The sequence below is a fragment of the Bactrocera dorsalis genome, chromosome 2 (assembly GCF_023373825.1).
Source record: "Bactrocera dorsalis isolate Fly_Bdor chromosome 2, ASM2337382v1, whole genome shotgun sequence".
Taxonomy (NCBI): domain Eukaryota; kingdom Metazoa; phylum Arthropoda; class Insecta; order Diptera; family Tephritidae; genus Bactrocera; species Bactrocera dorsalis.
Genome location: NC_064304.1, coordinates 91,178,280 through 91,205,952, shown reverse-complemented (window position 1 = coordinate 91,205,952; position 27,673 = coordinate 91,178,280). Strand labels below are relative to the sequence as shown.

General features: G+C 32.6%; 7 protein-coding genes and 1 long non-coding RNA gene across 15 annotated transcripts; 4 read left to right on the top strand and 4 right to left on the bottom strand.

Annotated features, from left to right (window-relative positions):
• Positions 1 to 1,929: 1,929 nt before the first annotated feature.
• LOC105230274 (V-type proton ATPase 21 kDa proteolipid subunit c'') lies at positions 1,930 to 3,768 on the top strand. Its single transcript, XM_011210960.4, has 2 exons — positions 1,930 to 2,074; positions 2,155 to 3,768. Exon 2 carries the CDS (start codon positions 2,178 to 2,180, stop codon positions 2,814 to 2,816), a length of 639 nt encoding a protein of 212 aa, XP_011209262.1. The 5' UTR covers positions 1,930 to 2,074; positions 2,155 to 2,177; the 3' UTR covers positions 2,817 to 3,768.
• Positions 3,769 to 3,989: 221 nt separating this feature from the next.
• LOC105230277 (zinc finger protein 271) lies at positions 3,990 to 6,047 on the bottom strand. Its single transcript, XM_011210963.4, has 3 exons — positions 5,689 to 6,047; positions 5,109 to 5,636; positions 3,990 to 5,051 (listed from the first exon to the last, which is right to left on the bottom strand). Exons 1-3 carry the CDS (start codon positions 5,854 to 5,856, stop codon positions 4,068 to 4,070), a joined length of 1,680 nt encoding a protein of 559 aa, XP_011209265.2. The 5' UTR covers positions 5,857 to 6,047; the 3' UTR covers positions 3,990 to 4,067.
• On the top strand, positions 5,992 to 6,891 carry LOC105230276 (uncharacterized). Of its 3 annotated transcripts, none has more exons than XR_852751.4 (3): positions 5,992 to 6,131; positions 6,266 to 6,543; positions 6,611 to 6,891. It is a non-coding gene; the product is annotated as an uncharacterized LOC105230276 (long non-coding RNA). The 3 variants fall into 3 exon arrangements; XR_852752.4 differs by having other exon boundaries at positions 5,994 to 6,131; positions 6,194 to 6,543; XR_007421808.1 differs by lacking the exon at positions 5,992 to 6,131 and adding an exon at positions 6,177 to 6,193.
• Positions 6,717 to 7,888, bottom strand: LOC105230275 (RRP15-like protein). The gene is made up of 2 exons (XM_011210962.4): positions 7,766 to 7,888; positions 6,717 to 7,704 (listed from the first exon to the last, which is right to left on the bottom strand). The coding sequence occupies exons 1-2, from the start codon at positions 7,803 to 7,805 to the stop codon at positions 6,938 to 6,940; spliced, it is 807 nt and encodes a 268-aa protein (XP_011209264.2). The 5' UTR covers positions 7,806 to 7,888; the 3' UTR covers positions 6,717 to 6,937.
• Positions 7,889 to 8,124: 236 nt separating this feature from the next.
• On the top strand, positions 8,125 to 9,281 carry LOC105230278 (RNA transcription, translation and transport factor protein). Its single transcript, XM_011210964.4, has 3 exons — positions 8,125 to 8,284; positions 8,338 to 8,664; positions 8,729 to 9,281. The coding sequence occupies exons 1-3, from the start codon at positions 8,224 to 8,226 to the stop codon at positions 9,079 to 9,081; spliced, it is 741 nt and encodes a 246-aa protein (XP_011209266.2). The 5' UTR covers positions 8,125 to 8,223; the 3' UTR covers positions 9,082 to 9,281.
• LOC105230279 (RAB6A-GEF complex partner protein 2) lies at positions 9,134 to 11,119 on the bottom strand. The gene is made up of 4 exons (XM_049449224.1): positions 10,630 to 11,119; positions 10,354 to 10,568; positions 10,012 to 10,283; positions 9,134 to 9,954 (listed from the first exon to the last, which is right to left on the bottom strand). The coding sequence occupies exons 1-4, from the start codon at positions 10,731 to 10,733 to the stop codon at positions 9,292 to 9,294; spliced, it is 1,254 nt and encodes a 417-aa protein (XP_049305181.1). The 5' UTR covers positions 10,734 to 11,119; the 3' UTR covers positions 9,134 to 9,291.
• Positions 11,120 to 11,225: 106 nt separating this feature from the next.
• On the top strand, positions 11,226 to 24,173 carry LOC105230281 (ribosome-binding protein 1). Of its 3 annotated transcripts, none has more exons than XM_011210968.4 (6): positions 11,226 to 11,374; positions 16,941 to 18,990; positions 19,480 to 19,581; positions 19,705 to 20,181; positions 20,593 to 20,709; positions 20,792 to 24,173. In XM_011210968.4, exons 2-6 carry the CDS (start codon positions 16,963 to 16,965, stop codon positions 20,798 to 20,800), a joined length of 2,733 nt encoding a protein of 910 aa, XP_011209270.1. In that variant the 5' UTR covers positions 11,226 to 11,374; positions 16,941 to 16,962; the 3' UTR covers positions 20,801 to 24,173. The 3 variants fall into 3 exon arrangements, with proteins under 3 accessions (XP_011209270.1, XP_011209272.1, XP_011209271.1); XM_011210969.4 differs by lacking the exon at positions 11,226 to 11,374 and adding an exon at positions 11,484 to 11,658; XM_011210970.4 differs by lacking the exon at positions 19,480 to 19,581.
• LOC105230280 (dual specificity protein kinase TTK) lies at positions 23,739 to 27,414 on the bottom strand. 4 transcript variants are annotated; one of them, XM_049449222.1, is made up of 8 exons: positions 27,243 to 27,413; positions 27,079 to 27,186; positions 25,932 to 27,027; positions 25,773 to 25,879; positions 25,547 to 25,707; positions 25,274 to 25,488; positions 25,019 to 25,195; positions 23,739 to 24,738 (listed from the first exon to the last, which is right to left on the bottom strand). In XM_049449222.1, the coding sequence occupies exons 1-8, from the start codon at positions 27,320 to 27,322 to the stop codon at positions 24,607 to 24,609; spliced, it is 2,076 nt and encodes a 691-aa protein (XP_049305179.1). In that variant the 5' UTR covers positions 27,323 to 27,413; the 3' UTR covers positions 23,739 to 24,606. The 4 variants fall into 4 exon arrangements, with proteins under 4 accessions (XP_049305179.1, XP_049305177.1, XP_049305178.1 ...); XM_049449220.1 differs by having other exon boundaries at positions 24,376 to 24,738; positions 24,992 to 25,195; positions 27,243 to 27,414; XM_049449221.1 differs by having other exon boundaries at positions 24,376 to 24,738; positions 24,992 to 25,195; positions 27,079 to 27,183; positions 27,243 to 27,414.
• Positions 27,415 to 27,673: the final 259 nt, after the last annotated feature.

The window sequence follows — 27,673 nt, the reverse complement described above, 5'->3', positions numbered from 1 at the left end:
TCACAATTTTGACAACGAACAGGGTGCGTAGGTTGAAAGTCATTAGAAATATCAGGCAAGTGGTTCGCAATAGTGCCGGAAACAGAAGAACTACCGAGAGCCGTTTCAATAGCCAGGCGTGTTGGAGCATGGCCTAATAGTTGGATTTTCAGAGCGCTGTTCAGTTGCTGCATGAAAAGCTGTGCAAGGCATCGCAGGAACTTTCGTCGTGTCTGTTTGTTGGATATGGTCGTTTTTTTGAATCGCTAGCGCTTATATCTAGCTTGAAAACACTGCTAAAGTTTAGTGGAGCATTGTCCATTGCATTGACGCCTCAGCGTTGTGGTCAAGAATATTCTGTGGCTTGTTTTTTAGCATTTGTCAAGGGCGTACTGGAAGTACACGTAAGATACCAACTCAAATTTTGATTCGAGAAACCCAAAAATGAACGACTCGTTTCGGACGCATATCCAGACATATTTATTGTTGTTTTTTTTTCAATTAATATACACCTAGGAATTCTTGAGAAGCAATGCAAAAAAACAAATATTGCTATTGCGAAATACAACGCAAGCACAGCCTACTTATTCAAAAACCGCGTTCAAAAATTATAGTTGAGTGGAAGAGCTGAGAATTTTCATACATTTTATATGCTGTCTACATTTGTAGACTAACCGCCAGGAGATGGTCGTAGGGTCGGGGGGGTGCTGTAAACTATATTATTTACGTGATAGTGGCGCTGCTTAGAATTCATTTGAAAATTTCGGACAATGTTGTTATGAAAAATTTTTTTTTACTCAACTTTTTCTGCAAAAATGCTACAAAATGTAGACTACCGACAGAGAACGTATAATATAGAGGTTCAATTGCGGACAAGCGTGTGAACTGTCAAGAGTCCTATTAGTGGATTTCACCACTTTTGGCTGAGAATACGTTTACATGCAATCATATCAATTGATATGAATATCATTTGCGAATTTTTGTGAATTCATGCAAAATTGATATATTGTAATGAAATTATGCTATTTCCAAGGAAATATTTGCAGTTAATGCCCAAACTTACTTTTTAAATCTTTCTTATCTTTGATAATATTATATAATTTTGTATGCATGTATATGTATGTATATATATGCGTACGCATGTAAATCAAAAAATACAAACATTCTTCTGGAAAAACAACAATAGTCTCAAAAATCATCACTCACATACAATACATAATATATACATATGAGCTTTGTTATCAAATATATGGAGAATATCCATAAATTATATCCATAGTCGCTTGCGCATTGTAAATATGCGAATCTGTAAGCGTACATTGAAATTAGCATCACTTTTCTCATTTAACACTGAAAATGCTCAATTCTGCTATTTTCGACGCTCCTGGTAAATATTGGTGAAATCCGCTTATAGAAACGAGTACCCCTGATTTTGTGGTGAAATCCACTAATAGAAACGAGTACCCCTCTAACAAATGAAATGTCGTAAAACGGTGCTGCCCGTGAACCTTCCCTATATTATACGTTCTCTGGTTATGTATTTAAAAGTGTTACATTGCCTTTAAAACTTCTGAAATGGCTTGGCATCACTTTTAATATTATCAATGAATGCACAATCAATATCTTGCTATTTATTTTCTGGACATATTCGTTATATATTTTGTTTACTTACTATTATTTTCCCCATCATAAAACGACATTTTGTATATGCTTATAGCTGTTGCGTGACATTAAGTTGATAGTCTTTTAATAACTTATAAATAATCATTATAATAACCATTTTTTATGGTTATTTATAAGTTACAAAGAAATAAATAACCACATATTTGCATTTATATTGTTTAAATAATACAAAAATAAATATAAATTTTCCTAATTACAGAAGTATCAGCTAAAAAATGTTAGAAACTATTGTGCATAATTTTTTTTTTATTATAAAGTTTACCATAAAAAGTTGCAACCCTGCATAGAGTTGCAAGGCCACATTAATCAGAAAAGTACAATTTTTAACCAGTAGAGGGCGGCATTGTTCGTCTGTCATGTGATGAGTAAAGTTTTTCTCGGTCACCTGTCACTAAAATAGTCTTGATATTTTGTGAGTTTTTTTTGCAAGTATTTTCATTAGTATTCTGCGTAGTTAAGTAAAAAAAATTATATAAAAATAACTTATTACAGATAAACCGTGAAAAACTTGCAGAATGGCCCAGATACGCAGCGTTGTTCTCCACACATTCTGGTGGCTTTTTTTGGCCACTAGCATAGTGCTCATCTTCCAATTCGTTCTTACTGGAAAAGGTGAACGTGTAAGTGTTGGTTGGTTCCTTGCATCCACCTCACCTTATATGTGGGCATGTCTTGGAATTGGCTTGTCGGTGGCATTATCTGTGGTAGGAGCTGCTCTGGGCATTCATACAACGGGCACCAGCATTGTGGGCGGTGGTGTGAAAGCTCCGAGAATAAAGACTAAGAATTTAATTTCGGTTATCTTTTGTGAGGCTGTAGCAATTTACGGACTGATCACTGCTATCGTTTTATCCGGTCTGTTGGAATCGTTTACAATGTCCGCAGCACTAGAGAGTCAAACTGTAATGAATAATAATTGGTTTGGAGGATACGTAATGTTTGGTGCAGGGTTAGCTGTCGGTTTGGTGAACTTGTTCTGTGGTATTGCTGTTGGCGTTGTTGGCTCCGGAGCTGCGCTTGCTGATGCAGCTAATTCAGCGCTTTTTGTGAAAATTTTGATTGTGGAAATTTTCGGTTCAGCCATTGGACTTTTCGGCTTGATTGTAGGCATTTACATGACGTCTAAAGTTAAAATGGGTGATAAGAAAGACTAAGCTAAAAATGCAATGGAGGAGGTTGGTACGAGCAATTAAAAGACACAGCACCGCTCAAAGAAAAGTACCATTAACATATAAATGCCTAAATTACAAATTCCAGTCAAAAACAATGAGTCTTTCACTTATTCTTTGTTTTTGGATTATACTTATTATCAAACCGTATTAGATGTACATATTTTGATTAGTAAAATTAAAGTTTACCCACATAAAAGAGCACAATGGTTCACCGAAATTCGAAATAAGCCATAAATTACCCAACTCATTCCACATCAGATAAATATTTGATGAGCAAAGTATTTAATTTTCATTATTTAAATGTGTGCCAATAGGCCTGGGTAATGAATTGAATGTACTGCTCAAAAAATAAATTCAATAATATACGAAAAACAAGAAATGATGAAATTACGATTAACAACCTGACTATCGCTTCTCTCATTGGGGACAAACCGCAAATTCTGCTACAAACATTATCGACTCTGGTATCATCTAACCGAACACCGTCTTGGATGTAGTTGCAGTTCTATATAGTGTTGTTGTCTTAAGTTTAATATTTGCTAATTTAATTAAGCTAAGGTAAGTTCGGCTGTTTAAGTCCGATTCAAACGAATTCCAATAGTTTTATGTTGGCGACTTGTACATAAATATCAGCATCAAATAACATCTATACATACATATAAAAACATATGTATGTATGTATTTCAATTTACTTACTATAACTTTGAAATTCGATTTGAATCCACTTGAGGCACGAACAATACGATATCATAGAAACAAGTGTGTGTTTCCTTTTTGTAAATTATTTATTGTTAATGTATAAAGGAGTGCCCATAATTATTTTATACACTTAACTGTGCTTTAAGATTTATTGTATGTATTAAATAATCCACTGTATAAAAGGGCATATGTTATTGTATAAACAAATTTAACGAAAGTATTCAACAATAAATTTTATGTTGCAGGTTCTCTAAATTTTTTTTTACTTATTTTTAATCGATCGGCAAAAAATTTTGCTCACATTATTGTGAGTAGTGTTGCCGATAGATTTTGGTCGGAAATATTTCGAAATCGCTTTCAGTGTAGTGAAAATAGACTACGACCCTTGTTGTTATAACGGATGCTTAACACCGTTTTTTGTCATTATCCTTGTTAAAATTAAAACCAATTTGTATGTACATATGTAAGAATATATATCTGTTTTTCGTATATTTCTCTAAGTAATATAAATATACATAGATATTCCTACTTATTTCATATATGCTCAACTATAAAATCACTCCAAACAAGGTCTGCATTGGATTCATTCAGTTGGGGCACCTCTTCATAAGATAGGCTACAAAAACTGTCTTCAGGAACTTTGGATAGAAAGTAACTATCACCTTGCAGCATGCTATTATCAAGCATATACTTGACGGATTCATTTTCCACTTGTGTATTTTTGGCACTTTCTACTTCGAAATTTTTTTCATCGGACACAGTTCCCTCTTCAGGCTGTAGAATGGCATGCCGATCCATATGCGCCCTGAGTGAATATTTTTTTATAAATGTCTTTCCACATATAGTACATTTATAATTTCTTTCGCCAGTATGTATACGCTCGTGATTCTTTAAATCACATAACTGCGCAAAGCTACGGTTGCAAATCCCGCATTGATATGGTTTTTCACCGGTATGAGTACGCATATGTAATTGTAAGAGGAAAACACGTGAAAACCGTTTTTGACAAAAAGTGCAAGAATGTGGTTTTTCTCCAGTGTGCGTACGCATGTGCACCGTCAAATTGCTGGTCTCATAAAAAGTCTTATGGCACAATGAACATGAATAGTCAGGCTTTCGAGCGTGACGTTTCAAGTGCATTGTATAAGCGGACTGAGTTTTGAAAGCCTTCGGGCAATGGTCACATTTGTAAGGACGTTCTCCGGTATGTGTACGTAGGTGCATGTTGAGAGCAAAGTTGGACTGCATTTGTTTGCCACAGTATGCACATTCTCGTTGGGATGACGTTGGAAATGTTTTAATTGGGATATTATTGTTAATTGCTGGAGCACTTTGATCATTGGATTTTATACAATTATTACTATGATTTATGTAAGTTTGCTCTATAGAAAAAGTGTGATTACAATTGGGACAGCAATATGGTTGTAGTAGGAAGTGCACTTTTTCCAAATGCCTTTGAAGATTAGCTGCCTGTAGGAAAACTGCTCCACAGGAATCGCATCTAAATTTTTTTTCGGACTAAAAAATATACATATTTTAAAACTTAATTTTCATAAACGATTGTACAAAGCTTACATTTATTTGTGAGTCAGCATTTTCTGGGCACTTGATATCATTCGTCAGATATATACTGGGCGAATAAATTTCTTGTTTTTGTTCTCCTTCGCAGCTATTACTTTCAAAATATTCCATTACTTGCCATCCTTCCTTGGTTTCTTCTATTATGTCAATGCCATTTAAATTAATATCTATAAGTTCACCGCTTTCGGGCGTAATTGCACTAACCAGCTGTGTAGCTGTCTCTTCAATGTTTTCTTCATTTAAATTTGTTTCCACAAAACTATCTGGATGAATTTCTATGATATTACGATCGTTTAGAAACCGTGAATCATATGTAGCTTCAGTATCTGTGGAATGTACTTCACTTTCTACGTCTCCTAATTTTGTAGGTAAACATTCTCCAATATCTTCTGTGCTCTTTCGTGGACCAGCTTTTAGTAATTGTTGTGTCCGTTCGCATTTCTCACGAAACTTCGCAGCCACCAGTAATTCAGTCGTACATTCCTTGCATAGAAATTTTGGAAAACTGTCTGATTGTTCTACCTAAAAACAAATATAAATAATACAATTTCTTTCAATAATGAATTCAGCATACTTTGATTCCTCCACAGCGTTCCAGTAATGTGATTAGGTCCGTTTGAAAGTCTTCTATAACACCACCGTCGTAAATATGGATCATTAACTCCTCAAGTTGCAGGCAAACTCTACAACATACCTCTCCCTCAGTGCTATTTCCGGATGCCATATGCTCTTCAGAATTCATTCTAAGGCGTTTTAAATAATTCCTTGTGGACTTAAGAGCGCTGTGTTATATTTACGTGTAGTGTACAAATGAAAATTTCCAACCCTATTGAATAACGGCGGTGTTTTTAGGAAATAATGGCGCCGTAGTTAAAACAGCTGATATGTGCATGGTATAGAATTTTAAGGGAGATGGAAAATTGAAGAACGCCTAAATATAAAATACAATAATAATAATAAAAAAATTTCGTAAAAATTCTATAAGTATTGCGATTCAAAGTAAACATGTTTTGATTGGTAATTATGACTGCGTTATAGAAAAATTAATATTTGTTTTGGACATGTTTATTTTCATTCAGGTTTATATATGTACATATATCTCTAAATAACGAAATTTATCAGCTGATTAGATCGGTTCGTTTTCAATTTAGAGTTTCTGTGACTGTCACGTTTTGAAAGCAAATTTGCCTTTTTCTGGTTTTGACTGTATCAAAGTACTGAATTGCCGCATAACACTGATTCTGTATTTCTGATAACACTGTGTGGTTTAAATGAGGCTATTCAATGACGGCCAGTGATAATCAAAAAGATTGTTTAGCTTGCCGTTTAATAAGTGGTTTCGGACTAATTGCCATGGGGGCATATATTTTTTCACAATCTAAAAATCGTAAAAAAATTGAAATGAATACAATGCGATTGATTTCAGGAAGTAAGTTAATACAAACAAAATAACAGTTTAATCTTGATACTTTCAAATTTTTGCTCCTATTTTACAGGTGTGGTGTCCCTAGGTTTGGCACGACTATCAAACGCAAGCTTTTTGAAATCAAGCAATTCCGAGGTCTAAATGTCACAATAGTTTTGAGTGCTATGGGCTTCGAATTTCTTTTTTCCAGTATACAATCTTTATTAATCAATATTTATATTAAAAAAATAAATCTAATTTATAAAGTTCCTTAGTTGCGCATAGCAAAATGATGGATGTACGTATCTGTGCATGCAATTGCTGAACATATATGTACATACTAATAAACACTTTTAGTAATATTGCCTAACATTTCTACTCTTTTTAACAAAAATATCATTGTTAAAATACAATTTTATTATTCGTCGCCACTATCTTCTTCCGCATCGGAATTTTCTGGTGCTTCACCAGTGTTTTCGTCGTCATCTTCATCCCAATGCTTAATTTTTTTATTTGTCATAAAATCTTCTCGAAGTACACTCCACTCCGACTTTCGCTTATTTTGTGTAGTGGACGGCATATGATCTTCATCATCACTGCTATCAACATCCTTCATATTTTCATTTTTTACAGGATTGTCAACAGCTTCAGACTTCGCGCGATTGCCACTCATAAGAACATCTAAGAACTTTCTTTTATTTATATTGTTTAAAACTGCATCTTTTCGACTATCTAATGGGCCTGCGGCATCCAACTGTTGTTGGATGTCTTTTTGCTGTATTCGAACTGCATTAAATAACTGGACAACACCTCTAGTTGCAACTTTTCGCAATGTGCGTTCCCGTTCAAGATCTTTCCATGAAGGTTTTACACGCAATTCCAACGGCACATTCTTACGATGTTTTATTTGCTCATCAATTTCTTCTTTTATGGGTTTTACATCAGTTTTGTCTTCACCTTCAACTTCAAAACCATAATTCAAAGTTTTTGATTTCAACTTATCAGCCGGTTTTAGTTTTCTGGCACGGGATAATACCAATGTTTTCTTAGTTTTCGGCTTGGACGTGCTTAGTACTTTGGCTATACAATCAGCCCAGCCGATATTTCCTTCTGCATCATCCTCAGGATCTTCTCCACTAGAATTTTCAACTTCGGAATCGTCTGGCACCTGTTCTTTTGGTACAGCTAGATTTAAAATAAAATGTTTGATAAAATGTGTTTGTACTTATATAAAGTTTGATCTTACATTTCGAAATATTTCGTTTCTTTATGTTGGATAAAGCCATTCTCTACTCTTAAATTCTGCACGTTGTTTAGTTTATTTACAACTGTCAAATTAATAACAATTCGAGCAAATGTCAGAAAGTCGTTTTTTTTTGCATATATCGATATTTTTACTAGCATCGATATTAACCCTAGGTGAAACAAGAGAAACCTAAGTGAACAAGAAAAATATTAATACTCGAATTTTGATTAGTTTCTTTTAAAACTTTCTCATTCGCTAAAACATTTAATTTTTTGCTGAAAATAGTTTTGTAAGAAAATTATATGTTTAATCAAATCTGATCGATAAAATAATAATAAGTACGAAATAGTGGGTATTTACGAGGTTAAAAGCTATCGATATCTTGATAGTTTTTTGCAGAAAGTGACATTCAATTGCACAAAATAACTTTTCTAAAACATTTCTGAGTTAATTTAAATATGTTAAAGCTAAAGTTAGAAGCTCTGGAACATCCAGCACCTGGTAGTGTTGATGTTAATGGTAGGTCCAATTTAACTTTAAAGTGGGCATATATTAATGATTTTACTTTAAAGATCGAAAGGTGTTTGCAAGCACCATACTGTGGTTGGAAGACCAAAAAATACGTCAATATAAAATTGAAGATCGCGAGGACCTTCGGAAGGTCGACGAGCTTGAGATATGGGAGCAAGCGTATGAAAATTACAAATATGACCTTAGTATGCCACAATTTGTTACACCATTAGAAGAAATTACTTGGCTTCTTGGCTACGCCATTCGTTTGGAATTCCTGGATGCTCCTGAGAGTTACAAAGATATCAACTCGATTGAAGTTAGTAAGCAGCAGAACAAATCAATAGCTCCTAGCATAAAAGCTGAGAATTTCTTTGACAATATGGACTGTAAGTTTCTTCGTTTATACATAGTACTTATTTGATGAAATATTGGATTTTATTTTAATTGCAGTTAACCATAAAGATTTCATTACGGGTGTTCGCGCATTGGCAACTAAACTGAAAATACCACAACATCCGAACCATCTTATTCTATTAGAAGCAGTTGCACGTGTAGTACATGAAAGACTTTCACCTTCCGCTAAGAATCGACAGGCTATAACTGGGACACCTTTCCCCTTTGAAAAAGGCAATGATGTAGTCTCCGATGACTCTGCACTAGATTATCCAGTACGCATTTTGCGTCTATTACAAATACAAAGTTTACGTGAGTTACAAACAAAAATCAATGAAACAATTGTTGCTGTCCAGGATTTGACTGCGAATCCCAAAACAGATACTAAACTCGGAAAAGTAGGGCGATAAAACATTAGATATATATTAAATTGAAACTGAACTCGGAATTAAAAAATATTAATTACCTTCAAAATATCTTCAAATTAAGTTTATTTTTAATATATATCATCTAATTTTACATTCTAAATTATTACAATTAATATATTTAAAAGTGTGCACTACATATCTTAACGTGGGTATGTGTGTACACTATGCTCTGATCATACAAATGTACATTGTTCACTTAATCAATAGACTATGTGTTTGGCTGGGTGAATATATTTGAAGGGGGTTAGCAGCGTATATTGCAGCAATTGGCAAATTCCACACCATTGTTTCTACAGGTATTTCGGCAGGAGCTTTGAGCTCACCCTCTATTGGATTGGGTTTACCAAAGTCCATCATTGTGCTTGTGACAAATTCAAAATGTAAACGCCATCGTAGCTCGACCAAATCGGTTCGGAATGAGGGTGTTACATGTAATGGTATAGGTATAATCACAGAGGTCTTCAACATAGCATAGCACATTTGATGAATGGTTGCCAGTGTGCTAATCTTTCCTATAGGCTCCTCGTCGGCAATATCCCGTGCGCTACCAGATGTCTTCGATTTATGTAAATTATCTATTGCTGTTCCACTAGCGATACTTGCCAAGTCCAGGGAATTTACAGAGGATGCATCATTGAACTCATTTGCCTGATCGGCATTACTTTGAAGTGATATTTCTTGAGCTTGCAGTTTCACTGAAAATTGGACACAACGTACTTTGCAATTGCTAAAGTCAAGGCTACCCACTATATCTTCCCCGATTTTGTAAGACGGTTTAAACAAGCAAAACCGACCAACAAATCCACGCTTGTTAGATATACGATAATATTTAGGCGCTCGGCGGGCAGTTACATTCTATACAAATAACAACTTTTATACAATTTACAGCAATTATCAATATCTTTGTAATACCTTAAGGTGATGCCATGATATTTCCAACTCGGATATTTCTCTTTTTTCAAGGAAGGGATTAGTAGGCGCTAGCTCGTCATTTGTTTCTTCAGTGCAATGCATCTCATCAGGCCGTGCAATTATTGGTATAGGTAATACCCGTATAGGCACACTAAGCATTTGCACTTTAGATTTAACTCTTTGTGTGGCTATTGTAATCCTGTAAAAGTACTTAATGTCGTGACCCCGATACGTAGGCGGACCATTACGAGGTAAAATTTCATTGAAAAAATCTAAGTTAAAAATTAAACTTAATTTAATTATATCTTGGTTTAATTTGTACAAGTTCATATATTTACTTACAAATTTTCGTTTCACTTGGCAATAATTTTAAATCGCAAAATAATATCTTTGGCTTAGTGGCAATTAATATATCACCATTAGCTTGTGCTCCTGCATCTAAAGCAGTTTTACCAACTAGCTCTGCTAACTCATTTATTTTGTCCCCTGAAGTGATGTTATAGTTGGTTTTTCGATAGCAATGGAGTTGCGCGGAGGCCCAAGCCAAGTTCTCCTCTCTATAAATTTTTTACTAGATGTAAATAATTCGAATATTTGCACCAAAGCTCTTATAAATACCTGTCATTGCCACGATGGCCAAATTCGATCAGACATTCTACCCGTTCTCCTGAAGCATATATTGCAGAATCTGCTCGTACAAATTTTGCTTTTATCTCTATCATATTTTCTAGTATTGCTATTTATTCATTAATTTAATAATCTTTACTTATTATAGCTCAAATAAGCAGAAATAACTTAACAGCTGACTGTCAACAATGATTGTAGCTCAGATCTCTCTAATTGGAGATTTAATAATTTAAGGTTAAACTCCATTTAAAAATTGAGAGTGACAAATCCAGCACTATTAAATTGGTAAAAATTTCTTATGTATATATTGCGTTCATATTAGATTTGTTCGTAAGGAGGACATACTTATTGGAAAGATTGCCTTATTGGTTAGATAAATATAATATTTTTTTCTCTTTCGAAACTCAGAACATTTTCTGATACGCTCTTTTCCTTATTTGAATTGGTTTTAATTATTTCACATAATCAACTACTTACGTTTATTATTTTTTATTATTAATTTACATATAAAAATAATTATTACAACTTCTCATTTTCCCCATATTCGTCTTATTTCTAACATATTTTGACTCTGGCAACGTTGTCTGATGTGACAGTAGAAATTTTGCATTTTTTGATTGAAGCAAAGACGACGAACAAGTGGAGTAGAAGGATTTCGGAATTTGAATACTTGTGCTCTTTAAATATAAAGTGTTTAATTAATTAATTGCAGAATTTTGAAGGCATAATATAAATTGTAAGTTTTATTATAAACATAACTCACTTCAATTATTTGCATATGATAAAGATAATTGTCCAAAAGCAATAGGGTCTTTCTCAAGTCGGCAAATTTCATTTTTTCATTCACATTGTCCCGACTTTTTCTGTGACCAGCAATGGCGGTGCTGGCGTGGAAAGTGCCAAAAGAAAAAAAAGAAACAAGAAAAAGAAATTTGCTGCCTACGTTGCATTTTTGGTGTCAGGCAGCAATAGAATTAAATGTTTTAGGTTCTAAATGTGAATTAATTAATATTTGTTGAGGTATGCATTACTCATAACTAATACTTTAATTGATTTGCGATAAAAGTGCAAAGATCTTGATGTACATTGCATTATATTAGCTCATTCCTGTTTTTGTCAAAAAATATTGTGAAAATTTGCAATGCTAATTAATTAATTTTAAGTAATAAAAGATCACAAAATGTATTTGTCATAATTATTTACGCAAGAAGCATAAAAATTTCATTAATATATTTCTTAAGAAGTTTGTAAGGAAAGGTGAAAAAATATGAATGATATTTTTAGTCATTACCTTGAAGAAGCTTTTAGTAAAATAATGGTTTGTTTAATTAGGGAGTGCAATGCATCACCTTAAAGTGCTACATATTTTAAATAGGCAAGTGATCAGAAAAATTGATAAAATCCGTCGAATTTAGGGCGTGGTCCATAGACACCTAAATGTATTAAAAACCAACATTAATATGGACCTTTTCAAAGCAATTCAAGAAATATACACATACCTTTCTTTTAGTATTTGTGATCTATGATTAACTGCATTGATGTAAATTTCATGAGCTGTTCAGTTGGCGGTACAAAAAATCTTGTCTTTCTAAGTTTTTGCTCATCATTAAAATAAGATGAAACAGTGAGAGAAAAAGTGGTTAGATGACTCAAAAACTTCAAAATAAGAGTACTGTAGTTTAATGCCATTTTGATAGACATTTTGGGTTCACATACCTTAATTTTTGGTACTACTAATGTCTCGGATTCATTAATTAGCAGATTATTAACATAATTCTCTTATTTGCCAAAATAAAAGGAAAACATTGTGCGATGTATTTCGCTGCCAAAATTGTGTGCCCATCCATCTACATATTTACTTTTTTTTATCTACCAGTTTACATACGAATACTAAATTTTTTTTTTGGCTCAAATATTCACATTCTCATTTTTATTTGATATATTCCAATTAGAATAAGAAGAATTTAGCGTACATATCGTGTTTTATTACTTACAATATTACAACAAAAACAAAGTAAGTTGGAGCGTTGACGTGCCGAGTAGTAATTATACACATAGAGCACGGATCGAAAAAAGTGAAGTTGGTTATTGAAGGAGTCAACAAAATCATCTAAAAAAAGTGAATTGAAGCTTGTATTAATAGGTTACGAATTTATTTTAATAAGATAATACAAAATCTATTTGTATATAATTACTATATATTGATATCTTTTGTGTTATGAATCAAGATCAATCCAGTATATGACAATTGATATATTGTGTTGAGGGTCATATATGTCTAAAAGTCCTATGTAATCTCTTTTGTATATAAAATTATAATTTGTATTTTAAAAAAGCGCTGTCTAAGAAGACTGCCTTTCAAAATAATTTTGTACAAATAGCCTTCCTCTTACTCCTTCTGTCCAATTTACTATAATGTTATATTTTTTAATGCCTTAATGTCTGTCATATTTGTATTAAGTGAACTTGCCGGTACCGTCATGAAATGTGTCAATTAAGCTTTTAAAATACAGCAACTAAACGTGAGAATTTTGATGTGCATATGTACATACATACTTACATATGTGTTTTGAATGTCAGTTCATTTTTCTAAAAGGTAAAGTCAACTTTTTTAAAGGTTTTAAATTGGAGTATCTATTTTTCCTATTTAATTGGCATCATTTAGTAGAATTAAAAATTTAACTGTAAGCAATAATGATAATGCTTTACCTGCATAGTCAGACTTTATATTTTTGCTTTTTTTGTTGCCAATCCGTCTTGAAATTCAAAGAAAATTTTCTATATTAATTTAAAGCTTCAACTTTTTTAATTTATAGTACTTGATATAACCATGAAAATATACATATGTTTGTTCCATTTACATAAATTGTTCTAAATTTTTGGGCATTATCCGTAATAAGTAACAGGCCGTGTTTAAGACGGCGTTCCCCAATCAAACTCTTCCGGTTAATGACCTCTATCGGCATTTACACAGTGCTACAAAATAGGTACGTGCACGTATACATATTTGTTTTTTTTTTTTCTCGTTGATTTTTCATTTCGCTTTATCGTTGTTTATATTACTTTATATGACACAGTAATAGTAATATATAAATGTACAAGTACAATCTACCGGCCGGCAAACAGTCAAACAAACGATCACTTTCCCCTCCCTCGTCCTCTTTTTCGTCCAACCCAAATCCAATTCATTAGACCGAGTCGCCCATCCGGCCTATTAATATAATATAAGCACGATTACTGTTAAAGCGTGCAAACTTAGGTACATACACACATATATAATGTATGCATGTGCATGTGTATGTGTATACATTTGAGACGTAAGCTTTAATCGGCGATATTTTTAATGCCGGATCTTCAAAACCAGCATATTAGTTGGAATATACTTACGATACCATGCAATATGGGTGAACTTGTGCATATGGACTGTATATACATACATTTTTCAATAAAAATATTAACATGTAAGAGATAATTTAATACACCAATATGCTATTAGAGAGAAATTAAATTTATATTTATATATAAGGTAAAAGATTTGTTAAATATCTAGCTTTGGTATTTTTGGATGAGTTCAATCATGGCTTTATGTCTTTCTGTGCTTCACATACACGATTTTATAGTTATAAAAGTGCAAAGGCGTCACTACAAGAGTGAAACATTTCCGAAACCAGCCTCGCGTAATCTATCATGATTCAAGCAAAGGAAAATGAAACAGAAAATGTTAAGCTGGTTTAGCCAAAGCATTGCAAAATAATTTCAAATCTGTGATCATTTGAATGGTTTGCGAATTGACTCATCAAAAGATATAAATTTTAAGTTAAACTGCTGATCAAACCGGCTTTAAAAATTTGGAAGAACCCACTGAAGGCAAGTGTTGGGAATTTATAAAATTTTTACGAAACAGTTGGTTGACGCAATCTCCAAATTCATACATACGTACATGTATGAAGGCATATTTTAATAGATATATCCACTCTTGTATACTTATTTGCGCAAATATACTTACATTTCATATGTAAATAAATACGGATGGTACTGAATTTGATTTGTATTTTCAATGAGTTTACCGTTACTGATCGGGTTTTGTATTCATAGTATCCATAGGCTTCTCTTCCATTTAAATGCTTACAAAAGTGAATTGATATAACTTATGAATTTTGGTATATATGTACATATGTATGTATAGGTATGCATATGTCAAATGAAACTAGATGATGATGAAGGTAGAATATAAATTAAGATTCTTGTATGTTCGGCTGCCAATACTCATTTAGAATAAAGTCAAGTTTTAACAAATAATTTTTTCCGATAAAGCTGGGTAATAAAATAATAAAAAACATTTTATTTGCTTAGTTATTTTTATATTCTTAATATCGTGCCTAATATCTGAAATAATTTATGTATGTCAACTGGAGAATCATCTTACAAAATTAAACGTTTTATTTTTTCGTTTTTAAATTGATTTTACCGAAGTTTCCACTAAATAATTTGTGAAACTTCAACAGTTGTATTTACTTGACAAGAAATAAATTTATAAAGATGAGTATGTGTATAAGTATGTGCAGAATCAAATCAATTGAAAAAAAATAATGTGGTCAAAAAATGAATGTGAATACAAAAAAGTACTGTAAACGATAAATTGTTGGAGGTGAAAAATATTTGTACAGCATACGATCGTCAACATTATTTTATGACATTTGTCAATCATGTACAACAAAAAATATGTATGTAAAAATTATTTACCCAGATTACCAATTGGTACAATAAATCGAAATTACTCGTTTTGAATGTACTCTGTATATGTACATATGTACATACGTATGTACTCTCATACGAAAAGCTTGATTAAACAGAACAAATGTTAAGATAAGGGAAGAATTGTACCCGAAAGGAACCTTGAACGTCGATCCGTAAAGAAGGTTGTTGTCTACGTACATATGTGTACTATATACATAGTATATGCATATATGTGCAGGTATACGATAAATGCGTATTATAAACATAAATATATTCTGTGTAAACCAATTGGGAAACATCTACATACTTATGTATATACACTCTGTACGCATTGAAGAACATATTTAGCTTTTAGTTGCCAAATTTTGCCATTGTAGATAATTGTATTGCTTGTTTTAATTTCGAAAGTACACGTCATATCGAAATGTCCATGTCTTCAACTACTTATCACAGTTTTTTGGCATTGAATTTTTTGTTCGTACATACTAAATATTTGTGAAATATATTATTTTTGCCTTAAAAGCGAACATTTCATTGTAGCAACTGAATTAAAGCTTTATTGAGCGTAAAAATATCATTTCATTGATAAGAGTTCCGTTTATTTCTGCATGTGCATCAAGTGATAAGCATTTCTGGGAATTGCATTCCTATATTAATCGAATATATTTCCATCGAGTCTTCAATTAAATTGTTTTTCTGAGGCGAATGAAATAAAATTTCATCAGTCTACGTATATACATATTTATATATACATATATGTACATATATTCATATATGGGTAGATAAGAAGAACTGAAGTTAAAAAGTCGAATTATTTTGACAGCAACATTAAAAAATAGCATATAAGCACAGAATAGCGAATAGAGCCGAGCGAAAAATCGACGAAACCGAGAAATCCGCATCAAAACTATGCGTACATTTTCATATGGAAATCCATTTGTATTTGCATATATGTACATATGTATATATTTAGCTTACAAGGAACAACCACGAATGTGTTAGAACAATATTTAGAATATCCGCTTTAATATTTTCGAAGGAAAACTTATGACGGGAAATCCCTAATTCTTTAGTGTTTATAAAATACCCGCTATTGATATATTTTAGACCAAATTTATGACGGCAAATTCCTAATCTAAAGGGGGGTAGTAAATACCCGTTTTTTACGCCCAATTGTTTATTTTACACGCAAAACATTCCTTAATTAATTATTAAATATATTCGAACTAAATCTATTGCGGTTAAATGAAACTGTTACAAATAAACATAAAAAAACGTTATAATAGCACAGAGCGCTCGGAATTCAGCGCTGAATTTCGTATTTCTCTGCGGTACCTAAAATTGAGCAACGCTGATCGAAATCCGCTTTGGAATCGTTTTGTATGTGAGCGTCCACTCCGCAGGCACCCTAATTCTAATCGCACAGACTTTTGTTAAATAGTATTATTTTACTTTGCTTATAAATCTTTAATCTTATTTATTTTTTGATATTCTTAATAAATATTATATAATTATTATGACGAACATTTTGGTAATTTCTGTTTCTATTTACTAATCTTGTGCAGGTTCATTTGATAAAATTATGCAATGATGGACTTCCACTTATTGGTTGTAATTACCTGCATCTTTCTCGCCTCTCTCTGCTCGCTTCTCTTCATTAATAGCATTTTCCGTCGTAAAACATTTGAAGATATCGTTGCCGAAAAGAAGGCGTTCACTGACAAAATCTACGCCCAGAGCAAAGTGGCTGCAAAGAAACCAAAAAAACAACAAACAACAAAAAAGGATCTGAAACGTGAGAAAAAAAAATTACAACGTGAACAGCAAAAAGACAATACCGAGCAGGAGGATTCCGATGCTCAATCCGAACCAACATCTGTGGATGATGAGCCGCAGGGTTTGTCTAAATCTCATGTTGAATTCGATCCAGATCCAGAAGTGATTGTTGGTGCCACTCCAGAAGCCGTGCGACGCGCCAGCATTGTTGAGCGTGAAAAAGAAAATTCAAAACAGAAATCAAAGAAGGAGAAGAAGAGCAAGACTTCGGGAATTTTGGTGAATAAGAATGAACCAGTTGTGGTGCGTGAGAATTTGGTTATTGAAGAACAAGCAAATTCTTTCGAAACGAAGCAACCTAAGGATACAGTTGAGTTAAAGAAACACGATAAGAAGGATAATAACAAAAAAGAAAAGAATGGTAAAAAGGATAAAAATGTATCAGTCGAAAAGACAATTTTGCCCGTTAGTGAACAGCAGCAACCGCCAGTAGCCGAACCTGTTGTACAACCACAAGTTGCAAAGGAGCTTAAACAGCAGGATGAGAAAGTACGTCAAGGCTCACCAAAGGCACATGCTGCTAATAATACCAGTGGAAACAATAAAACAAAACAGCAAAATAAGAAACAGAACAAAGAGACTGCTGCCACCAAAGAGCTTGTACTTGCACTCGATAAACTTTCTGATTCAGATACTATTGGCGTTTCATTACTCATGAATCTCTTCCGTCGTGCCGAGCTTAATCGTTCCGAGATACAAATACTTATCGATTATTTGTTGAATAAGCAACAAGATACGCCTGCAACTCATTCGGAATGGTCTGATGATATATGCCAGAAATTAAAACGCCAATTAGAGGAGAAGGAGAAAGCTTTATCTGAAGAACAAGAAGCATCCATAGGTATTCAAGCAAAATTGCGCGATTTACGTACAGAAATTAATGCAGAACGTGCCCAATTGAATGCTACTGTCAAAAATTACGTTGAAGCGATTAATTCCAAAGATCAACAGATTGCTTTACTCACTCAGGACATGCAAGCACTCAACGACAAGTTCGCACAGGAGCGTAAACAATTCCAAGCCAAACTTTTAATTGAAAAACAAAACGGTTCCCAAGATTTGTTTGCACAATTGCAACGGTTACAAAGCGAATCGATGCACAAGGATAAGTGCATTAACGATCTTACCTGTTTGGTTAACGCCTGTAATCAGGCGAACGAAGAGCTAAAACAACAAATAAGTCTCCTCGAACAGCAGCGTGAAGAGCTCGAACAAATTTCGAATAACCGAATTGTAGAACTCGAAAAATCGAAAACTCTTGAAATCGAAAACGCTGAACGACAGTTGGAAGTACATAACTTACAAAATGCACACGAATCAATCAAAGCTGATTTGATGCAGGTCCGGCAAGATCTTGAGGCACGAAACACAGCTTTGGCGGAGAAACAGAATCAGCTTGAAGCCTTGCAAGCTAAAAATAACGAGTTGCTACAACAATTGGCCGGCATAAACAATCATGCAGCGGAACAATCTAAGGAACAATCTGGTTTACAGGCAACATACGATGTACTCAAGTTACAATTGGCTGAGAAAGAGCAACAATTGGCCGAATTTAATACTAAGCATGCCTCATTATTAACACAATTGAGCGGTTTAGAAGCGCAAACACAACTTAATGCACAAACACATAATGATTTGCAGAAGTTGGTGCAGTCACTCCAGCAGGACATCGGTAGTAAGCACCAGCAACTGCAACAAGTCGAGCAGACTGTGGACAAACTGAACCTACGCGAAAAGGAGTTACTACAACAGCTCCAGGAACAAAAAGAAAAGAACGATGTAAGTTACAATATATGATATACATATTCATATAATTTATAAGTGCACAAGTGCAATTCTACATAATTGGTAATTCTAGAAAAAGTAGCTCCCCTAGCTATTATTTCGTCTCTAATTACTAATAAAACATTATTATTAGGTTCAAATCGTTGCGAATCCTCTCACGTAGTTTTGAAAATGATTCGTATAAAATTCGATTATATTATAAGCATTGGGTTATCTTGATGCCCACATTTAAAAAGAAATCAAAAACAAATCGAAAAATTGAACAAAAAATATTAATACGGTATACCAGTATTATGGATCTAAGCGTTCATAGTAATTTAGCGAAATTTGTTCAAATCATTCTTAAGACTTAAAATAACTTCCAGTTTTAATTTTATTATTCGCGAAGTTCTAAATTCATACCACACAGTTTCATAAATAATTTCGGTTTTCCGTATTTGTTCTTTTATTCTTATACTAATATGTTTTCATATTTCGCTTTAGGATTTGCGTAAGAAAAACTGGAAGTTGGTTGAAGCTTTACAAAGTTGTGAAACAACAGCTAGACAAAGTAAAGCGTCTAAGAGCGAAAATGCAAGCTTAGTTGTAAGTGCATGTTTCAATCCAAAACTTTTATAAAAAATAATTTAACAATATTTTCTTTAACCCCAGAAGCTTAATTATAATGTTTCTTGTCTAAATCCTTGATCGTTTTATTTTTATTTTCAGCAACAACAGCAGCTTTTCGCAGCTTCGCAAAAACAATCTTCCGCCACAGCCAATTCCCCAACCGTTTCCGCTAATGACGAGAAACATGTCCGTGAAATATTCCAGCGTCTCTATCCAGAAGCAGTTAAAGCTTGTGCCAGCACCGCGCTTAGTGTATCCTTTGAGCAGTGGGTGGAACAGGTTTTGGCCTCACAATTAAAATTAGCTGCAGTCAATAAAGCGGCTAGCAGCAGTAGTAACAAATCAACACAATCTAATACCAACAGCAGCAACAGTAATCACACCTCTTCAAGCCACACAAACAACAACTCACATAATGATAACTTAATCAATAGCAATAATCGTATTAGTAGCAACAGTAGTGGTGATGGTGGAAGCAGTGGTAATGGCAACGATGTGGATGCAGTTGAACTGCGTCTGCAAAATACTCAACTGCGCGCCAAGGTGGATGAGTTAACTAAGCTCGTTAAGAAGACTGTAAGTCAAAAAATCTTTGTGTTTTAAGTTTTGCTCCGATATTTCAGTTGAGGCTTCAATTATCAATTATAAAATTAAGATTCATGGAAATATTGTTTCACCAAATTGCGGTTTGCTACATGTATGTGTACATAGTGTTGTTATATAATACGAAGAGAAAGTTCGAAGATGAATTTAAAAGCATTGGTGGAGATATTAATTTCTATAATTTATATAATCAAATTTTATCGTTTAAACTAAAATCATATATAAAATTATACATTAGAATGATAACCTTAGCAGCGACGGTGCAACTGAAGTTAACGATTTCTTGTTTCTAAACCACTTTACAAACTTCTTTAGATATAGATAATTATAAACCAAATTTTGTATCTTTCTGAAAATGATAACTGTCTTTGAATTGATCTACAGAGCAACACATTGTCAGCTCTTGAAGGGCATGCACTGCAAGAGCACGAGAAATGGCAAAGCATTTTATTAGCAAAGGATGAGGAAATTTCTAGATTGCAGCACTCAAATGGAGCGCAGGTGAGTTATTTAATTATTCGTGATATATTGTATAATTATGAATTATTGAAATTAAAAAACGACTGACTTTAATTATTTACAGGACATTTAATGTCGCATCATTGGAGTTTGTTTAGCGTTAGAAAAATGCAATTAAGATGTAATGCCTTCCAAATACAACAATGAGTAAACAATATATGATACAACAGCCAACTACTTACATAGAAAAGCGGACAGTAACCATAGAAGTGGATTATAATGAATGGCATAACACAATATGCCAAATGCAAGCACATTTCTTACATAAGCTTACAAAAGTGAAACTGTTAGAGAATACTTGCATATTACCAGCAAACAGGAATGTTCGTACGTAAGCATTAATTTGCACAATAAGCGTTAAAAAGCGATGAAAAAGTAGCTAATAACAAACAGCAGCAACATGAATCATTCTAAAATTATGTTACAGTACAGTAGGAGATAAAAAGTAAAAGATATTAAAAACATAAAGTTAAATTAAAAAACAAAAACAAACCAATTATGCGTGAATAAATGTAAAACAAAAAATAGCAAAAAAATATAGAGTTTAGTATAAGCCTAAAACTGTGCAATGTTTGATGATTGAAAGCGGAAGCAACAAAAGTAGAATATATAAAGATTAAAACAAATTAAAACAGCCAATTACACTGGATTGCTAATATAAAATGGGTAAAGCTAGTAATTATGAAATGCAAGCATTATATAAAAAATAGCAAGCTAGAAAAGCCGATTATAGGATGGATATAGGAAAGAAAAACAAAAATCTATGTAATGCGCTGCATAGCTGAATAGCATTATGCTGTTTGTGTTCCACAAAAAGTCTTTGCATTTATACATACAAATACATGAACATACATAAACACATACACATAAGCAAATAATGTTAATTTATACGTCACAAAAGATCGTGAATAAAGATATAATGAACTGTAAACATTACAATAGTACATGAAAATGGTTTATTACAAGCAATCGTGCAAATTTCATTGGAATTCGAAAAATGCATTCTAAATTTTCACACATTTGAGTTTATAAGCAACAACAATACTACACAATGTCGAAATTGCTTAACGACACAACTGCTTAAGTAAAACACAGTAATAATAACTTTCATCTACAGCGCTGGTATTGCTTCAAAAACATTAGCAAATAGTTTAAATGAGTTAAAGTTACCAACACATTTATAATGCTCATGTGGCAATAACGTGTATGTGAAAAAATCATAATTTTTGTTAAATAAAACGATTTTTCTCTTGTGTATCCGTAGTTACAGTTTTAATGCTGTACAATTTAGTAAAAATGTATAAATATGAGAATGAGTTAATAAACATATTTACATTACGAATAATTTTTTATAACAGCTTCTATTCCATGTTTGTCACTATTAATTTGAAACATCAAAAGCCAACATGATTTTAGCGCCAAACAATTTAATTGTATCATAATTCAAATGGATATTGAAGTATCGAATACAACGCAATGCATAAGAAAATAATATAATCTCTCTCTTGTTTTGGAAATGTCGGTTCGAGAAAACAATGCGCAGATCGAGAAAAAAAAGCTGATGTTGGCTTCAGCTTCAACATAGTTTCTGTCCAAGTAAACTAACTAAAGTAATTAACCACAATAAAGTAACGTTCTTCATTGTTGTAGCTAATATAAAGATGTAAAGAGACGAGTTTTCTATTAATATTACAATATCTTTGATTTCGAATGTTTTCCTAAAATACAAGTTACTTTAGTTAAAATGATACAAACACATTTTAAATTATATGATTTAAATACATTTGTTTTTATTATTCTATATTTATTACATTTTTTACAATTGCATTCCTTGAGTGCTTTTCCATTCTTTTTTCTTTTTGCGCCAATAACAACTACAATAAGCAATTCTTCTGGATACATTAAGGATAAGAATATGTGTTGTTTAGATAATTCTTACATATATATACAAAATCGTTTAATTTGCATGCAAAGTAAACTGATATTAAAAATTTTGGAGTACTTTATATTTCTATTCGAAGTTTTAACAATGGCAATGCATACTTGATATAATTATAAAGCAAATATTTTAAATGTTTACTTTATTCGAACTGACTATTTTATCTTGCCGAACTAATGAAATTATTTACATTGTTGAGTAAATACGAACACACTAGACAACAAGAAACTAGTTTTGCAAAGATATTACAGACTTCAACGACTGACCGATAAATGAACAAATGAACAAGAAACGCGCATAATAAGGCTTATGCAAGCGTATCCTTAGCAACAGCAACATTTACTTAAGCATACATAAATGAAATGAATCTATTTTTATATAAAATACTTAAAGAAAGCAGATACATTTAAGCTGAGCATACGAGTATTACAAATAAAAAACTATAGAAACTGTATGTGGGATACTTTCTCTAATCTAAGCAGTAATAATATGAACAAAAATCATTACGAATCAATACGAAGTGTAAATGGAAATTAAATGAAATCGTAGTACGAAAAGCTTGTTTCTGTAGTCACAAATTGAAAGGACTAAAGCTGACTTGAGCTTCAAATGAGTAACTGCTAAAAATGAACTATCCTTTTCCGCTGTTATTTCATTAATTGATATTTCAAGCTTCATAATTCGAATGATTGAAGTCATAAAATTTTAATTTATATTTATGCCAAGCATTTTACTTTATTCTGATTTTCTGTTAAATGTTTTGAAAAAATACTATTTTCATATTCCCATGTAATATTTTAAAAAAGGTATATTAATTTTACAGACATACCTGTTTCAAGCAGCTTCAGCATTCCGTTTTTATTTATTCATAATGAAACACAAAAGGGACAAAGTAAAGATAACAAACTGCTGCTTACAAACAATAATTTTGCTTGTCTCGATTTAAAAGCATAATCAACTATACACATTACATAACTATTTGATTAAAATCCCATTTATTTTTATTACAACACAATTGGCAATTATAACAAAAGTAATACATATGAAATGCAAAAAAAGCGTTCGCCACTACAAAAAAAAAAAAAATAATAATAATAATAAAAACTAAAAAAATATCGATATTAAATAAAGGAGAAATATGTATGCAAACACAATGTAGGTAAACAGAGAATCTTAAAACTGAAAATAAATCAGCCGATATAATTTCGATTAGAAGAGTGAAGCGGTTTAAGTATTATATTGCTGCTTCCTTTGAATGGGTTTAGTGAAATAAATAAATGGGAAATGCAAGTTATTTAGGCAGTATTACCAGCGTTAACAAGTAACCATGTTTTTACACGCGATTGGATGGATCAGTGTTGGATTATATTTAAACATATAGTAATGGTTAAATTGTACTTGATGGCAGATCAAGTAATAAGAAAATTGTAGGAGTACAGTTTGAGGAATTTATGGCAGAATGATATATTATGATAAACAAAAATAAACATATTTAAATTATAACGAACATATCGACTTTCATTTTAATGTGGTTTATCTTAAAAGCATTGGATACCCTAGCATTTGCCGCAGCATTTTAGGTGTATGGCCACCGGTATTTTCTTTTGCTGCCTCGTTTTTCGACCACAATCGCTTGCTGTTCAATTTTCATTTCATTATTTAAGTTTATGTGATATACACCTGCTTTGTCCTCTATTATGCTTTATGAGGTGATAGATTAGAATTTCAATTATGTTTTGCTTGTTCGTTAGCACGTATATTTTGAAAAATATTTATTATTTCTCTGTTCTTATATTTATAAATAGTATATATGTAAATGAAGAAGCATTTGTAGTTTACAGATGTGTGGCCTACATAATTTAGGGATAAATTAGGATATAATATAAACTAAAACATGATTTTAATCTCTACGCTATATATATATATATGTATATTGAGCTTTAATTTTTCTCTTTAATCGTAGTTGGTACCGCTAAATTTTGTATCGGTATAACCATATTAAACGGATACTGTAGTAGTTCAGCGCAAGATGGACGCTTTTTTGGATTGTGCTGTAAGCAATTTTTTGCCATCTGAAAGAGATAAAAGCAATGAATAAAAATTTTTATATATTTTTTTAACTTTTTGGGGAATAAACTCAATAAGTTAATAACAATTCAATAATTATTCCCTGGTAATTAATATATTAAATGTTAGTATTTTCAAAATTGTTTTAAATAATAATCGTCTTCGACCCGTAATACAGTTACATGTAGCACTACCAAAAAAAAAAGAACAAAAAGTTATTATAAATTCAACTAAAATTAAGTACTACACCTTAATTACTTTTAATTTGAAGTCAAAAATATTTACGTGCACAAGCATTGCTGGATAATATAAAGGAATTGTAGGATATTCTATGTTTGTGGTAGGACTTGTAATTGCATTGATTTTGGCATAGATATTTTTGATATGCGAGAATGGAGTGCGCTTATAAAGTAATAAGTATAGTATGCATCCAAGCGACCAAACATCAGATTTAGTTGATATCTGAAAAGAAAAATTGTTTAATAAGCTGATGTCGCTTCTGTGTCCATTAATTTAAAATATTCAAATATTGCCAACAACCTTTATTTTTGGTTGATTACTGCGCATCGGGCTAGATCCCGTGGATGTGTCGGTAAGAGCTTCCGGACTAATATAATTAAATGTTCCGGCTTGAGAAAATTTGATTATACTCGTTGAGTCCAGTGCAATGTTGCTGGCAATACCAAAGTCTATTAATTTCAAACGACCATTTATCATTAAAAAATTTGCTGGCTTCAAGTCGGAGTGTATGACGCCTGTATAATGATATATATATGAAAAATATCTTAATGTGTATATTATATTGCATCTTACCATTTTGGTGAATGTAATTAACCGCTTGCAAAATTTGATACCAAAAATTCATAAGTACATATAGTGGCAGATTCGTAGTATATGTCTGTAAAATTTTATGCAGATCCGAGTCTCCCTTTTCCATGACGAGAAAGAGTCTTGACTCATTACGCAATAACTGACTGTTGCAAAAAAAGTAGAAATTTGTCTATGAATTAGTGGGTTTGTTGCTTTTTTCTATACTCACTATTCATAGAGTGCTACCACACAGATGTTTCCTTGAAGTTTTGCCAATAGTTTTGTTTCATTTAAATAGCCTTCAACAACAACTGGATCACCGCGCAAATCGACAACCTAAAAACAATATTAAGATGAACTGTGCAGTATTTTTTAATTGGTGAATTACCTTTAACGCGCATTCAGTACCATCCGAATTTCTTTTTGCCAAATAAACGGAACTGGAGCCTCCACAACCGATTTTTTTAATAATTGTATAATCCGAATTATTAATGTGCAAATTACCCTCTTTTTCTTTGGATTCTGAACTCTTCGTGTTAGGTGGGTTCTTTCCATCTGGTTCCTCCAGTTTATCTGATTTTGAAAAAGCATTCTCCAGTGACTTCTTTGATTTAACAATTACCTCTTGCTTAACTACATCATTTTTCTCAGTATTCTGTTGTATTTTTTCTGTAGTTTTGGGAGTAGTTTCAGCACCATTTATGGAATCACAAAGGGATAAAGTAATACTATCATTAGGTAAACACACGACGGGTGCGCGCGTTATAGCCATTGGCGTTTGAAACAGAACCTTCTGAGAACGAAACTCATTTGCAATTGCCGTACGCTCCTTTTGAGACTGCGTCGAACACAAGCCTCGTGGCCTCCGCTGGACTGAGAAAGATCGAATTTGTGGTGTGGCAAATTGCGAATCAGCAATGCCGTCATTTGTCGGTGCTACTGCAGGAATCAGTGCTGTGTTGTTATTTTGCCGAAGTGGTGTTTCTAAATCTGAATACTTGTCATTTTTCTGTGGCGTAGGATCAGAATTAAAACGTTGTAAAACAGCTCCAGCACAGTTTTCATTACTTTTGCGGCCAATATCTCCGGTAAGGTTATCGTTTGCCACCTTGTCTTCCTGTATACTTTGCAGAGGGCATGAAGTGACTGCTCGGCTTACATGTGGCTTTCTTGCGGTACTGGCGGCATTTGGTTGTATATTTTCTACCACCGCTGTTAACAAATCTTCAGTTTTATTTACATTTTCCTTGCCCTCAGTGTTTAATGCCAATTTATTAAAGTCTGTAAGAAATGACAGATTGCCAACAGCACGCTTTTTCTTAACACCTGATGGCGGGCCTGGTGTTTTTAGTACAGAATTGTCCGCAGGACTCATGATAAAGGAATCATTTAATATAGCACAATTAAGATTATCAGTTTTGGGGTTTTCTTCTTCTTCGGACTCATCTGAATCGAGGGTGGGTAATTCTGAGGACCGCTTAGGGCTAAATATGATAGATTAAAATATAACATAATAAAATTTTCTTATTACTCACAACATTCGCATGTTGCTAAAAGCTCCAAATACTTTTGGTGGTGCTTCTATCACAGCTAAATGATTCTTCGATCCACTTTTTTGAAGTTCATCCCCATTTTTAGGCCTACTAAAAGAAGATTTTTAATATTTTACATATTCAAATTATGCAAATATTCTCAATACTCCTGATTAACATCTTCTTCGTCAGAATCCGGTTCCAAAGCAGGTAAATCTTTTACTCTACGTGGATAGTGGAAAGACATTAAACTGTTGTAAATATATTAAAATCGCAAATAAATAGCAATTCAACTAAATTAACACAATTTAAAGAATCAAAATCAAAATTAAAGGAATGACAGTTGATAATGCTTACAGAGACGTCTGTCGGAAAAATATTTACAGTTTGACAGTCTCTGGAATTATCAAAGCAGAATGTATTTTATAAGATTAATAGTAAAATTGAGGCATTTGAATTAAAACTCTTTTTTTACACAATTAGGGATTACGTTTTCTTCAATAAATATTATATTCATACTATTGAATATTTACCACAAGACAATTGTCAGAATAATAATTAGAAGTTGTTTAACAACACTGTTTCGAAAGTATCAAAC

What these genes read in the sequence shown, in the direction of transcription:
- LOC105230274 (XM_011210960.4), top strand. Translation starts at nt 2,178, where the DNA reads ATGGCCCAGATACGCAGCGTTGTTCTCCACACATTCTGGTGGCTTTTT.
- LOC105230277 (XM_011210963.4), bottom strand. Translation starts at nt 5,856, where the DNA reads ATGAATTCTGAAGAGCATATGGCATCCGGAAATAGCACTGAGGGAGAG. An exon ending in AACGCTGTGGAGGAATCAAA is followed by an intron (nt 5,637 to 5,688) that starts GTATGCTGAATT and finishes ATTTGTTTTTAG; the next exon opens with GTAGAACAATCAGACAGTTT. An exon ending in ATGCTGACTCACAAATAAAT is followed by an intron (nt 5,052 to 5,108) that starts GTAAGCTTTGTA and finishes TATATTTTTTAG; the next exon opens with TCCGAAAAAAAATTTAGATG.
- LOC105230275 (XM_011210962.4), bottom strand. Translation starts at nt 7,805, where the DNA reads ATGGCTTTATCCAACATAAAGAAACGAAATATTTCGAAAT. An exon ending in GAAACGAAATATTTCGAAAT is followed by an intron (nt 7,705 to 7,765) that starts GTAAGATCAAAC and finishes TTTTAAATCTAG; the next exon opens with CTGTACCAAAAGAACAGGTG.
- LOC105230278 (XM_011210964.4), top strand. Translation starts at nt 8,224, where the DNA reads ATGTTAAAGCTAAAGTTAGAAGCTCTGGAACATCCAGCACCTGGTAGT. An exon ending in TGGTAGTGTTGATGTTAATG is followed by an intron (nt 8,285 to 8,337) that starts GTAGGTCCAATT and finishes TTTACTTTAAAG; the next exon opens with ATCGAAAGGTGTTTGCAAGC. An exon ending in TTTCTTTGACAATATGGACT is followed by an intron (nt 8,665 to 8,728) that starts GTAAGTTTCTTC and finishes TTTTAATTGCAG; the next exon opens with TTAACCATAAAGATTTCATT.
- LOC105230279 (XM_049449224.1), bottom strand. Translation starts at nt 10,733, where the DNA reads ATGATAGAGATAAAAGCAAAATTTGTACGAGCAGATTCTGCAATATAT. An exon ending in GCCAAGTGAAACGAAAATTT is followed by an intron (nt 10,284 to 10,353) that starts GTAAGTAAATAT and finishes TTTTTAACTTAG; the next exon opens with ATTTTTTCAATGAAATTTTA. An exon ending in TATCATGGCATCACCTTAAG is followed by an intron (nt 9,955 to 10,011) that starts GTATTACAAAGA and finishes TTATTTGTATAG; the next exon opens with AATGTAACTGCCCGCCGAGC.
- LOC105230281 (XM_011210968.4), top strand. Translation starts at nt 16,963, where the DNA reads ATGATGGACTTCCACTTATTGGTTGTAATTACCTGCATCTTTCTCGCC. An exon ending in AACAAAAAGAAAAGAACGAT is followed by an intron (nt 18,991 to 19,479) that starts GTAAGTTACAAT and finishes ATTTCGCTTTAG; the next exon opens with GATTTGCGTAAGAAAAACTG. An exon ending in GCGAAAATGCAAGCTTAGTT is followed by an intron (nt 19,582 to 19,704) that starts GTAAGTGCATGT and finishes TTTTATTTTCAG; the next exon opens with CAACAACAGCAGCTTTTCGC.
- LOC105230280 (XM_049449220.1), bottom strand. Translation starts at nt 27,322, where the DNA reads ATGTCTTTCCACTATCCACGTAGAGTAAAAGATTTACCTGCTTTGGAA. An exon ending in GTGGTAGCACTCTATGAATA is followed by an intron (nt 25,708 to 25,772) that starts GTGAGTATAGAA and finishes TTTTTGCAACAG; the next exon opens with TCAGTTATTGCGTAATGAGT. An exon ending in TTTTTGACTTCAAATTAAAA is followed by an intron (nt 24,739 to 24,991) that starts GTAATTAAGGTG and finishes TATCTCTTTCAG; the next exon opens with ATGGCAAAAAATTGCTTACA.